This window comes from Scyliorhinus torazame, chromosome 2 (genome assembly GCF_047496885.1).
Source record: "Scyliorhinus torazame isolate Kashiwa2021f chromosome 2, sScyTor2.1, whole genome shotgun sequence".
NCBI classification, from domain to species: Eukaryota; Metazoa; Chordata; class Chondrichthyes; order Carcharhiniformes; family Scyliorhinidae; genus Scyliorhinus; species Scyliorhinus torazame.
Window position 1 is genome coordinate 267,892,648 of NC_092708.1, and position 13,961 is coordinate 267,906,608.

The 13,961-nt window shown below is 52.4% G+C and overlaps 1 protein-coding gene across 1 annotated transcript in view; it reads right to left on the reverse strand.

The window, feature by feature from the left end:
* Positions 1-13,961, reverse strand: part of LOC140407222 (1-phosphatidylinositol 4,5-bisphosphate phosphodiesterase beta-2-like) — a 190,485-nt gene that overhangs the window by 165,901 nt on the left and 10,623 nt on the right. Inside the window, 3 exon segments of the mRNA XM_072494874.1 lie at positions 10,280-10,460; positions 12,679-12,822; positions 12,938-12,945. Coding sequence (XP_072350975.1) covers positions 10,280-10,460; positions 12,679-12,822; positions 12,938-12,945 — 333 coding nt within the window.

Genomic DNA, 13,961 nt, shown 5'->3' on the forward strand with positions numbered 1-13,961 from the left:
CGCGGCTGGTGTGAGGTGGCCACCGTGGTAAGCGCTGTGGGGCACACCCACCGGTCTGGAGAACAGTGCCGCAATAAGCTCCACGACCTCACGAGGGCTGCCAGGGTAAGTACCCCGAGGGTTCCCCTGGGCCAAACCCCCTCCCCCCCATCACGTATCGTGGCCCCCCCCTCTGCCCACGCAGGGGGGTGGGGGGGTTGGGGATACCACGTTGTACCCGACCCACATGGGCAACACCCCCCACTGAGAGCTGCCATGGCGTGGTGCCAAGGGACCCCACCCAGTCATAATGGTGACAGCATCTGCACATCTTGATGGTGACCGCCTAACTCTGATGCTCACAATGCCCCCCCACCCCCTAACCCCCCCTGACACTGCACCCACTCACAATGCCCCCTCCACCCCCTAACCCTTCCTGACACTGCACCCACTCACAATGCCCCCTCCACCCTCTAACCCCGTGACACTGCACCCCCTCTAAATGCCCCCCCCACACCCGACTCCGAGTGTCTAACGATACATGCCTCATTGTCATCAGCAGGGCCAGGAGCCGATCATCCAGGAACGTCGCAAAGAAGCCCCCGTCGTCCAGATGCAAGCACATCCGCCCCCACGGACGCACGGCAGAGGGGGCAAGGAAGAGTGACAGGAGGGCCCTCCCCTGAGGGCATGGCACTGGAGGGGGACGCACAGAGGACGGACAGACACGACAGGGGCGAAGAGACGACGGACATTGAGGACACTGATGGCTGTGAGTCGGACAAGGAGAGGGCTGCGAGCCAGGACAGTGACGGAGAGAGGACTCGGACTGTGGACAGTGACATACAGAGGACGGCCAGACAGTCGACACGGCACCTAACGTGGGCCGCGGACTAGTAGCGCCAGTCCCAAAGATCGACCCAGGAGCCCCCAGACCTGGGGACAGATGATGAGCTTGAGTTTGCGGCACTGCTGTCACCCACAATGTCCACCATCGCAGATACACTCACCTCGGTTGGGCACATTAGTGATGAGGCTTCGGGCTCACTTACTGGTGCACACCACACAGTCGAACCGGTACAGCAGGTGGAGGTAGGAGCAGCCGAGGGGCTGGACAGTCAGAGGGCAGCCCAGCCCCAGCACACAGCTGCCGTCCAGACGTTCCCGGGTTCCTGGACTTACTAGACCCACCCACAGACCCGATGCATTTGGAAACCCTGGGAGTGGACAACGGGATGACGGCCGTCTTCCAGCAATTGCAGACGGTTGGAGGAGTCATCCGCGCCCAGGAGCAGGGACTGGTGCCGGTCATGGCTGCCACCCAGGCCGACACCGCACGGGTGGCGTCCGCGGTGGAGGCAATGGATGCAACGGTTTCGGCCATGGGTCAGGTTCTGCAAGGCGTGGGGCTTGATATGCACACGTCACCCGTGACCCAGGACTGGGCTGCCCTCTCACAGGCAGCCATGCGCCAGAGCCAACTGGACATTGCTGCCGTGCTCCGGGGTCTGGCCCAGTCACAGCAGGCCATGGCCCTGTTCCAGCAGGCCTTCGCTGAGAGCATTGGCGGCCTAGGCAACGCGCTGGGTGGCGTCGCAGAATCCCAGCGGGAGGTTGCGCAGTCCCTGACAGGGATGGCGCACTCCCTGAGCACCATTGCTGGGAACGTTCAGACCCTGGTCGATTCCACAGCGGGCCTCCAGGACTGGCAGCGCCAGGTGTCGGTGGTGCCACGGCGCATGTCTCCGCGGGCACCACCGTCCCACAGTGAGGCCCGGGGGCCACCGGGCTGCCCGAGGGAGGAGGAGGTTCTGGTGGCCGTCCTGGTTACTCCAGCAAGGGAGGTCAGGCAACACTCGGACTCCCCCCGTTCCCTCCCTGGTGCATCTGGTGGACAGCGGGCAGAGAAGGATGGCACCACGATATCCAGCACGCCCGCCGAGCAGCCTGGCCCATCCAAGCCGAGTCGCCTCAGGAAATGGGCCAACATCGCAGGGCAGGAGTCTCAGCAGTCTGCCTCCACTCCTGCTGCACCGTCTGGGGAAACACCAAGACGTAGTGGTAGGGCCCGTAAGGCCAAGACGTTCGACACGTAGTAAGTTGGCACGAGTGCAGGGCACAGCTTAGTTGTAGAGGCTAGGGCACTTCTATGTGAATGTCACGATTAAATTCACTGCGACACCAAACCTAGGTGCCTCTGTGCTATGTCCAGTGCCTGAGGGGTCGTGAGGGGAACCGAGTGATGCTGGGGGTCGAAGTTCCGTGCAACGGTGAGGCCGGGTGTGTGTTCTCTCCCCCCAACACCCGGTCGCCCTCTGCACACCGACGCCTGTTGCCCCACATGGTGGGTTGTCCGTGACGCATTCAGGGACCACCGAGGTGGAGGGTGTAGCTGTGGCCATGAGTCAGACATTGTCTAGCGATCCGGAGCTCACAGCTCATCGCAGAGTGGGTTGTCATCACTTAACATGGCACTGATCACACCCGCTGACACAAGCAACAATGTCAAAACATTCCCGATGTGCCGCAGGTGTAAGGTGCTGTGAAAGTGGCGGTGTGGGCGCTGGGTTGTGCGATGGTGTGGGAAGTGGGGGGTGCTGGGTGGTGCGGTTGTGTGCAATCCGTGGTGCAAGTGCCTTGCTCAGCGATGCCCTCCCCCTAGTTTGTGAAACGTGCGGCAATCAACGCGTCGCGTGCTCGCTCTCCTAGCAGGTGTCGTCGTGCAGCCTCCCGGCCATATCCCGCCCCCAGGTCGTGTCTGTGCCCCCCCCCCACCCCCCCCCCCCCCCCCCCCATCCTCCTCCTCCTCCTCATGTTCAGAGGCATCGGGCTCCCCCTGTGCATCCTCCTCCAGGACCTCGCCCCTCTGCTGGGCAATGTTGTGCAAGACGCAGCAGACCACAACTATGCGCCCGGCCCGGTCGGGGTCGTACTGCAGGGCCCATCCAGAGCGGTCCAGGCACCGAAACCTCATCTTCAGGTGGCCAAAGCACCTCTTCACAACACCCCTGGTTGCAGCATGGGCCTCATTATAGCGGGACTCCGCGTCGGCCTTTGGCCTCCATATAGGCATCATCAGCTACGACCGCAACGGGTAACCCCTATCGCCCAGCAACCAGCCCCTCAGCCAGGGGGGGCGGGTCCCTCGAAAATAGCGGGGATGAACGAATGAGCCAGTATGAAAGCATCATGCACGCTGCCAGGGTACTGGGCGCACACGTGCATTATCTTCATGCGATGGTCGCAGACCACCTGAATGTTCATCGAGTGGTCGCCCTGTCTGTTCAGGAAAACGTCCCTGTTGTCCGAGGGTGGCCGCATGCCGACGTGCTCCCCATCAATCACCCCCTGGACCATTGGTATCCTGGCCACGGAGGCGAATCCCACTGCCCGGTCAGCCTGGTGTGCGCGGTTCTCTGGAAAATTAATGTATCTGTCCGCGATGTCATACAGGGCGTCGGTGACGGCCCGGATGCACCGGTGCACCGATTCCTGCGAGATTCCAGACAGGTCCCCGCTCGCCGCCTGGAAGGACCCCATTGCGAAGAAATTGAGGGCAACCGTCACCTTGATGGCACCGGGATAGCATGTCCTCCCCCGTTCCACATGGTGCCAGGTGTGCCACAAGATGGCATATTTGTGCCACGGTCTCCCGACTCAATCGGAGTCTCCTCCTGCATGCTGTACCCGGAAGCTCCTGGAACGACATGCGGTGCTGATACACTCGAGGCCGCATGGGGCACCACCAGCTGCTCTTGCACCTCCCCCTGCACCCCACCAGGATCTGATTCAGCGTCCTCCGCATGCCCGACGATGTGGTGGGTCATTGCCACCCTCCGCCTCCTCATGCACCTGTCGGGCGGGAGGGCCTGCAGCATGAGCGGCTGGCACGGGGCCCTCTGCAGCCAGACCCTCAGCTGCAGCCGCCGCTGCAGCAGCTGGCCTGAGCCGCCTGCGTCGGCGGCGAAGAATGGCGACCAGCAGGGCAACCGCTCCCGCCACGGCGGCAAACAGGGAACATTGTTGTATGGTGCGCGAACATAACGACCTACACGGATGGAAGGGGGGGGGGGGGGGGTGTTGGGAAGGAGAGACGACAACAACATGTTTAACGATGGCGCTTTGACACCTCGACAGACAGGGCCCATGAGATACATGGGTGTCCCGGCTGCCTGCTACCGCTGCAGACACACAAGCAACCTTCGCCCTACCCACAGTCTCTGTCCACCACGCACTTAACCTCGTCCCTCCTCTTTGAGGCACCACTTGCCTTGGCCCATCAGCGTGGCCTGCACTTGGAAGCGTGTCTTCGCCACCGTCCTGCCATGGAAGGCCGGCTGGCATGTCGCTCCCGCGGGTAACCGTGCCCGACCTCACCCCCCTCCCCAACAGCACGGCGGCATCATTTCTTCCACCCCCCCTCCTTCCTCCACCCCCTCCTCCTTCCTCCACCCCCTCCTCCTTCCTCCACCACCCCCTCCTTCCTCCACCCCCTCCTCCAACTCCCCCCCCCCCCTCCCATTCCCCCCCCCCCCCCCCCCCGGGCATTGCGGCATCCTCCTCCAAACCCCCCCCCTGGGCACTGTGGCATCCTACTCCAAGAGCCCGCCACCCGCTGCCCCAGCACCGGCCGTGGACATCACCTCCTGCTGCCGACGGTGAGGCCGGGCACTCACCTCCTTCCTCCACATTGTCAGCATGACTGGCTGACGAATTTATTTACCTTTGTGAACGGCGACGGCGTGACCTGGGGTCACGCCGTCAGGACTTCGACCCATCCGGGCCGCCGAATAGTGGGGGGCCCAGAGAATCGCCGTACTTGGTACCTCGGGCAATTCTCCGGCAGGTGCAGCGCCGACCTCGATGACGCCTTCTTGCCGTCTGGGAGAATTGCAAAGCAGTGTTGGACCGGCACCGCAGGAAAAAATGGCGCGAACAGCGGTTCTCCCATTCGGCGCAGCACGGGAGAATCGCGCCCCCTATGTCTGCAAAAGGTGCAATTAAGATGTCGTGAAAGTGAGATTATCATTCACTCCAATCAGGTAATTATTTATCTATATAGGGCTGATAAACTTTTTGTTGCTAGAAAGAAGGTTCCCTGGAGTTTAGATAATTGAGCGGTTGTGGTTAGCCCTAGTGTGATTGTCAAAACCCCGTCAGTGAGATAGAGATGATGTAATTAATGGGAGGAGCCTTTTTTTGCTCGGAGCTTTAAGCTGAGCAGCAGCTTTTGCCAAAGATGGTCAGGTTAAGCAGTAGTCTAACACAGTCAGAAGGATCTGCAGGATGTTTCCTAAAATGCTCTCACTCTCTCTCCCTTCAAGCAGTCTTCCAAGAAATCTTTATGCAAGTGTACAGCAAGTGTACAACTGTATTTGCAAACTGTATTTGCTAACTTTATTTGCAAGTGGCTTTTAACCTGTAATGTGTGTTGCTTGATTGGAGATAGAGAAAGTATCAGTTGGAAGATAAAGTGTTTCCTTTTATTGTTACGAATTGTTTAACTGTTAATTGTACACTATTCTCTGTAATGTTAAAGTAGTTTAATCCTATGTTAATAATAGTTTGTTTTAATATACCATATCCCTATTTGTCAGTGGAATCACTCCTAGAGTGAAGTATCCTTCCCCACAGTTTCACAAGTTTAAAAAAAAGTGTCTGGTGTTCTTGTCCGGTGCTCTAACAGATATTTGGGTCTGGTCTGGGATCTGAACAGTCGGCTAACAAGCACCTATCTATTGTAACCCCATTTTCCAGCACTTGGTCCTTGGCCTTGCATGCTCTGGCAAGAGCTCATCAAAATATTTCTTAAATGTTCTTAAGTGCTCCTCTACCACCCTTTCAAGCAGTGAGTTCAGATTCCAACCACCCTCTCAGTGAAAAGGCTTATTCTCAAATCTCCTGCTCCTTACCTTAAATCTATGCCTTTGGTTATTGACCCCTCTACTAAGGAGAAATGTTTATTCTTATCTACCCATCTATGTCCCTCATAATTTTGTACACTTCAATCAGGTACCCCTCAGTCTTCTCTGCTGTAAGGATCTGCCTAACCAGCCTCTTTTCATACCTAAAACACTCCAGCCCAGGCAACATCCTGGTGAAGCTCCTCTGCGTCTTTTATAGTGCAATCACATCCTTCCTATAGTGTGGCAGCCAGAACTGTAGCACATTTGCTTCACAGCTCCTGGGTCCAGGGTTCGATTCCCGGCTTCGGACACTGTCTGCACGTTCTCCCCGTGTGTGCGTGGGTCTCCTCCGGGTGCTCCGGTTTCCTCCCACAGTCCAAAGACGTGCAAGTTAGGTGGATTGGCCATGCTAAATTGCCCATAGTATCCAAAAAGGTTAGTTGGGGTTACAGGGATAGGGTGGAGGTGTGTGGATAGGGTGGAGGTGTGGGCTTGGGTAGGGTGCTCTTTTCAAGGGCCGGTGCAGACTCGATGGGCCAAATGGCCTCCTTCTGCACTGTAAATTCTATCTACTAAACTGAAAAGAATACTTCAGCTGTGGTGCAACAAGCATTTTGTACAGCTCCATCATAACCTCCATGCTCTTATGCCTCAGCTAATAAAAGCAAGTATGCCATATGCCCTCTTAACCAACTTATCTCCTGTCCTGCTGACTTCAGGGGTGTCATTCTCCGACCCCCGCCGAGTCAGAGAATGGCCGTTGGCCGCCGTGAATCCCGCCCCCGCCGAAGTACCGGAGATTGGGCGGGGGCGGGAATCGTGCCGCGCCGGTTGGCGGGAACCCCCGCTCAATTCTCCGGCCCAGATGGGCCGAAGTCTTGCCCAGAAATTGCCTGTCCCGCCGGCGTAAATCAAAGCTGGTATTTACCGGCGGACCAGGCGGCGTGGGCGGGCTCCGGGGTCCTGGGGGGGGGGCGCGGGGCGATCTGACCCCGGAGGGTGCCCCCACGGTGGCCTGGCCCGCGATCGGGGCCCACCGATCCACGGGTGGGCCTGTGCCGTGGGGGCACGCTTTCCCTTCCGCCTCCGCCACGGCCTCCACCATGGCAGAGGCGGAAGAGACTCTCCCCACTGCGCATGCGTGGGAAACTGTCGGCGGCCACTGACGCTCCCACGCATGCGCATTTCCGCGCCAGCTGGCGGGGCACCAAACGCCATTTCCGCCACCTGGCGGGGCAACAAACGCCATTTCCGCCAGTTGGCGGGGTGGAAATCCCTCCGGCGTCGGCCTAGCCCCTCAATGTTGGGGCTCGGCCCCCAAAGATGCGGAGCATTCCGCACCTTTGGGCCGGCGCGATGCCCGTCTGATTGGCGCCGTTTTTGGCGCCAGTCGGCGGACATCGTGCCGTTGGGGGAGAATTTCGCCCCAGGTATCTGAAGTTACAAAAATAAAATACTCATCTGGGTCCCTGGGAAGGATATCCCAACTGCAATGATAAGGGCAGCATGGTAGCATTGTGGATAGCACAATTGCTTCACAGCTCCAGGGTCCCAGGTTCGATTCTAGCTTGGGTCACTGGCTGTGCGGAGTCTGCACATCCTCCACGTGTGTGCGTGGGTTTCCTCCGGGTGCTCCGGTTTCCTCCCACAGTCCAAAGATGTGCAGGTTAGGTGGATTGGTCATGCTAAATTGCCCTTAGTGTCCAAAATTGCCCTTAGTGTTGGATGGGGTTACTGGGTTATGGGGATAGGGTGGAGGTGTTGACCTTGGGTAGGGTGCCCTTTCCAAGAGCCGGTGTAGACTCGATGGGCCGAATGGCCTCCTTCTGCACTGTAAATTATATATATGAAAAGAAGGTCGCCACACTTACTGTGAACTCAACCTAATAGCAGCAGTTGCAGAAGTCAGACATGTACATAGTCTGCTAGTTAACAATGCATGTATATACTATTTTAAACATATTCCTTGGGGTTTAGACAGGGTAAGTGTTTGGAGGATGTTTCCACTCATGGGAGATTGGAGGACCAAAGGGCATAGCCGCTGAATAAGAGGGTGCTCATTTCAGATGGATTTGAGGAAGAATTTTTTTTCCTCAAAGAATGGTGAATCTTTGCAATTCTTTACCCAGGAGGGGGAGGAGGCTGAGTCCTTGACCATTTTCAAGGCTGAAATTGATAGGTTATTAATCAATTAGGGAAGTAAGGGTTATGGAGAGAAGGCAGGAAAGTGGACTTAGTGAGTGTTCGAACAGTCATGATCTTATTAAATGGTGGAGCAGGCTGGTAGGGCTGAATGGCCTACTCCTGTTCCTATTTCTCATGGTCTTAATAAAGAATCTTTGTCTCATGATTGGTACTGTTACGTCACACGGCAGTGTGGGTGAGAGGCAGGCAGGATGGGTAAGGATGGGTAAGGGTTGACCAGGATGGATGAGGGCCAGTTGATGTGGGTGAGGGAGCTTCACTGGTGGCTGAATACTGCGTCACAATATTGCTATCCTAAGTGAGATGCTCAGAGTCGAGCCAGGAAGTCCGGAACAGCTCATTTGCCTAAGAGCTCCAGCTGGACACACAGAGCTCCTGTTACCCGCCTGATTTGATTGTTTATGTGAAGGTAAATCAAAGCATTGCAAACTAGGAAAGGCACTACCTTCTGCCTTCCTGACATAATTTTACTATTTATAAGGACAACAGTGCAAATATTAGATTCAGAAGCAGCACAGTGAGGCATACTGGAGTCGATGGTCTCACTGACCCCATGTGATGGATTCTCCCATCACTTTGATAGCTGAATGTTCAGCAAAGGAGCCAGCTGTTTATCTTCTAGGTTGGTGGTCATCTGATGTACGGTGTTAAACCAAACCTTGATTTGCAGATGTGATTGCAAATTTTTAAAAAAATAATAATTTAGAGTACCCAATTCATTTTTTATTTCCAATTAAGGGGCAATTTAGCGTGGCCAATCCACCTCCCCTGCATATCTTTTGGTTGTGGGGGTGAAACCCACGCAAACACGAGAAGAATGTACAAATTCCACATGGACAGTGACCCAGAGCTGGAATCGAACCTGGGACCTCAACGCTGTGAGGTAGCACTGCTAACCACTGCACCACCGTACTTCCCTATGTTTGCAAATATTACATATGAAGTCACTATTGGAGTTTTAGGTGAAGGCACTGGCTTTGCATCCTGCTCACTTGCCCTATGGGGATCTGACTCTGTTTGCCTTAGATGTTAAGATTGCCTGTTGACAGAGACATCCCCATTTGGACCTCTCCAGGGTTGTTCTTTACTCATGTCATAGGACCCGAGGCTCTAAGGATGGCTTTCAGGATGACTTTTGCCATGTCCTGTGGTGTGGGTTCTTGTGTTCAGCAGGCTGTAAAATACAGCCTTTGGTATACATGAATGCTCCATGTGAATCACATGGCTGCTCCAACAAAACTGAGCTCTGATAAGCATGCTCTCATTACCAATATGCGGTACCTTACAGGGCTAAATCACTGGCTTTGAAAGCAGACCAAGGCAGGCCAGCAGCACGGTTCAATTCCCGTAACAGCCTCCCCGAACAGGCGCCAGAATGTGGCGACTAGGGGCTTTTCACAGTAACTTCATTTGAAGCCTACTTGTGACAATAAGCGGTTTTCATTTCATTCATTTCATTTTCATTTTCACTTCACCTAGTTTGGTGTTCGGGATTTTGACCTGTCACTTGACAATGCAGATAGATTTTAGGCAGCATTGGTGAAATGCACCTAGTTGCTTTATGTGGCACCAGTAGATTATCCGTGTCTCACAGTCATAGAGAAGTGATATGAGAATACGTCTGGTAAACATTGATCTCTGTTTTGAGACAAACACCATGATCTTTCCAAAGCCAGTGGGTGAGACTCTGAATGCAAGCTTACTTTGTTAGGCGATCATCCAATGTGGCATTGTTGGAAAGGACACTTCCAAGATAGCAGAACTTCTGGACTAAGTTAAGAGGAGTATTGTTGATGGGGACATGGGGTCCGGGAGTCTGTGGGCAGGGGCACATTGGGGTATAAGATCTATGTCTTTTTATTGTAAGGCTGGATCATCCAGAGGCTTGGGAAAAATGAGCAACTGGATGGCCTCCGAAGTGTGCGCCAAGAGAGCAGTCATCAGCCAATGAAAGTTGGCTGAATAGCTGCTCTGTGATCTTTGTGCGAACCTTGAGCCTTTGCAGATTGGAGTGTTGCCATCTGTGCTGAGCTTGAATGTGTGCGTCCCTATCGAGATTGAGCTATTACGCAGCCTTGTGTGGTGCCATTGGTGACAGGAAAGGCACCTGATGAGGCCCCATTCTACATCACTTTGGCCATCATGGAATGAATGGATGACCCTCATCCTCCACAGCCTTCACAGTTTACCACGATGCAGGTATTGTTCAGGTCAACAAACACCGTGTCAAGGCTTTTGTTCTGTTTGGGGAACTTTTCTTGAATTTGACACGCTGCATGGATCACGGCGCCCGTTCCTTGTCCAGCATGAAAGTCACACTGTGAGACGTGACAATCCTGGTGGGAATGAGCCTTGCAGTAATTTTTGCTGCTGCAAAGAGAAGTGAACAATCACAATGATTGTCACAGATGGACTTGCTTCCTTTCTGTTTGAACAGGTGAGTTATGGAAGCATCCTTCTAATCTTGGGACACAACACTCTGGTTTCAGATTAAACATACAAGGCTTCGAGCAGTTTTTAAACCATGTGAGTTCCTCCATACTTCAGGCGTAATGCCATCAGCACTTGGACACTTACCAGCTGCTTTATGGTTTGGGCAATTTCGGCTTGAGGGTAAGCCCCTTCCGAACGTGTGCAGTGCAAGTGATTCAATGGCATTGTCACACACTTTGAATTCTTGGTTCAGGAGATTATTAAAGTGCTCTTCCCAATGAGAGAGACCTTCTCATGCCCGTTCATTAGATGCTGATTGCCCTCTGCCGAGGGGATAGGTGTCATATCACTGGTTTTGGGATCAGAGACTTACATGGAGAGCCTTCAGGTCATGCTAGTCAGCTTCCTGAAGCTCTGCTGCCTTGTTCTCCCACCATCAGTTCTTCATCTCTCTTAGGTTGGCCTGCGGACTGTGTTTGGCTTGATGGTATCAAGCTCTTCTTGCTGGTTATTTTTTGTTGAATATGTAGGACCTGTGAGCTTTGGACAGCACAGTAGCACTGTTGCTTCACAGCGCCAGGGTCCCAGGTTCGATTCCCGGCTTGGGTCACTGTCTGTGCGGAGTCTGCACGTTCTCCCTCTGTCTGCGTGGGCTTCCTCCCACAAGTCCTGAACGATGTGCTTGTTCGGTGAATTGGACATTCTGAATTCTCCCGCAGTGTACCCGAACAGGCACCGGAGTGTGGCGACTAGGAGATTTTCACAGTAACTTAATTGCAGTGTTAATGTAAGCCTACTTGTGACACGAATAAAGATTATTATTATCTGGTAATCTAGATGTATCTTGGTCGCTCATGTAAAACCAATCTAGGTGCTTTTGTTTGACAGATCCAAGGACCTTGGATGCCATGCACAAGGCATAATATTGACTCCTTGAACAGGGACAATAGAATCATTGAATGGTTCAGTACAGGAGGAGGCCCTTTGGACCATTGTGTCTGTGCTGGCCCTTTGAAAGATCTCTCCCATTCATCTCACTGCCTTGCTCATTCCCCATAGCTCTGGAAAATGTTCCCCTTCAAGTATTTATCCAATCTTCTTTGGAATATTACCACTGAATCTCTTTCCACCATCCCCTCAGGGAGTGTTTCATAACACAACTTACTGTGCACAATGCTCCTTCCTCTGGTCACTTCCTTCTTTTCTGCCAATCATAAAAATCAGTCTCCTGCCACTGAGAATAATTCCTCCTTATTTGCTCTTCTGAAACCATGTGTGATTTTGAATCGCCTGTTAACCTTCTCTGCCTTAAGGAGAATTCGCCCAGCTTCTCCAGTATCTCCACATAAACTCCCACCACAAGTGCTATTCTCGTAAATCTCCTCCACACCCTCTCTCTAAGGTCTTGACATCCTAAGATTTGGTGATCAGAATCGGCCGCAAGACTGTAGCTGAGGCTTAACCAGTATTCCACAATGGTTCACCATGACTTGTTTGTTTTTATACTCTGTGGGCAAAATCTTCTGGTCCCATCGAAGAAGACGCCTCTGCAGGTTCACTGGCAGTGGAGCGGCGAGGCACACAAAACATCGTAACCATCGGCGAGACCGGAAGATCCCACCAGCAGCCAATGGTGAAGAATCTTCACCGTCGGAAAACATACTACAGGGGATTGGAAAATCCTGCTTATGCCTCTATCTATTTCACAGTAACTTCATTGCAGTGTTAATGTGAGCCTGACAATAAAAATTATTATTAAATCTGGATTTATATGTTTTGTTCACTTGAAGCTACAATACATATTGATACCAGCAGTGGGAGTCTGCAACAAATGAAATTAAAAAGGAAATCATTTGTTTGCCTGTGCAGTTTTAATTCTGACTGTCTCTGTCTCAGGAACTTCACACTGCTGATGAGGATGGCGCAAAATGTGAAACGTTCCTTCCAGCTGAGAATCTTATTTTGGAAGGGCTCGTCTACTTTCTGCAGAGAAGACGGTACTTTAAGTTGCAGAGTTCAAGACACACTCTGTGTTCAGTACACACAAGTTCAGATATAACAAGCAGGGAAGCTTATACAGACAAGTTTCATTACGGTATTGCTGATGAATGTGACACTGTCTATATCAAATCTGCCACCTTCCAATGTGCATTACCTGTATTCCCATGTTGACAAAGGTGATGCAAAATCTCGAAGGCGTGATGGCACACCTAACATACACAGGTGATGAAAGGAAATAGGTGTTACTTCCTCCACTATGGCAGGGAAGAATTGGAAGATATTTTTGAAACACTTACACCTGAGCAAAACGATAATGACTCAGTTACAAATACAACAACAACCCAAGAGAAATACAATAGACACACTAATAAAAGCACAAACAATCTAAGGTTGTAAAGGAGAAATAGAAATACTGCGGATGCTGGAAATCGGAAATAAAAACAGAAAATGCTGGATTAACTCAGCGGATCTGGCAACATCTGTGGAGAGAAATAGTGTTAACAAATCTTCGGCCGGGATTCTCCCATCCGAGTTCTCCCCGTCACTGCTGTCACCGAGAACGGAGACTTTGACGCGCAGCCAAAACTTGGTCTACTATGTACGTACTGCCTACGTTCCCTTAGCCGCAGAAAAATACTTTTCACTGTACTTCTGTACATGTGACAATAAATCAAATCAAATCAAATCAATCAACTCAGTTTCCTCCCACAAGTCCCGAAAGACACATTCTGAATTCTCCCTCAGTGTACCCGAACAGGCGCCGGAATGTGGCGACTCGGGGCTTTTCACAGTAACTTCGTTGCAGTGTTAATGTAAGCCTACTTGTGAAAATAAAGATTATTATTATTATCAAAGTCAGAGAACAAGGAAAAGAATGGGTCATCAGCCCAAGGTAGAATTTGGCACCACTGCCAGTACCCCAAGAAATCATCTTGGCTATGAACTTCTTGGACACATTTCCAGTGTAGCCCAGACATATATGAAATTGGACCCAGCGACACCACAGTGAAACTGATAATACAAACAGGTTGGCACCACGAGAAGTCCGAACAGTTGAGGCCCTACTTAACCCACAGGGACGAATTATACTAAGAGGATGGAGAAATGCTTTGGGGCTCTCGAGTTGTCATTCCATCACCAGTGAGGGAACTCCTCTTACAAGAATTACACAGTGCCCATCCGGGCCAAACAAAGATGAACCCAACCCACGCAGACATACAGGGGGTTGCCACCTAACCTCATTTGCATAATCTCAATATATTTCATAAAACAGTGGGACATTAGCTTCTCCCCTTCGCAATAAAAAGAAAATCAGTGTAACTTGGGACAGTTTTATTACGACAACAAAAAATTGATTAAAAATGCTTTTCCATGAACCAGTGTCCAGTTATGCACTAGATATTAAGACTCACCAGTGAGTCACCAGATATTAAAACC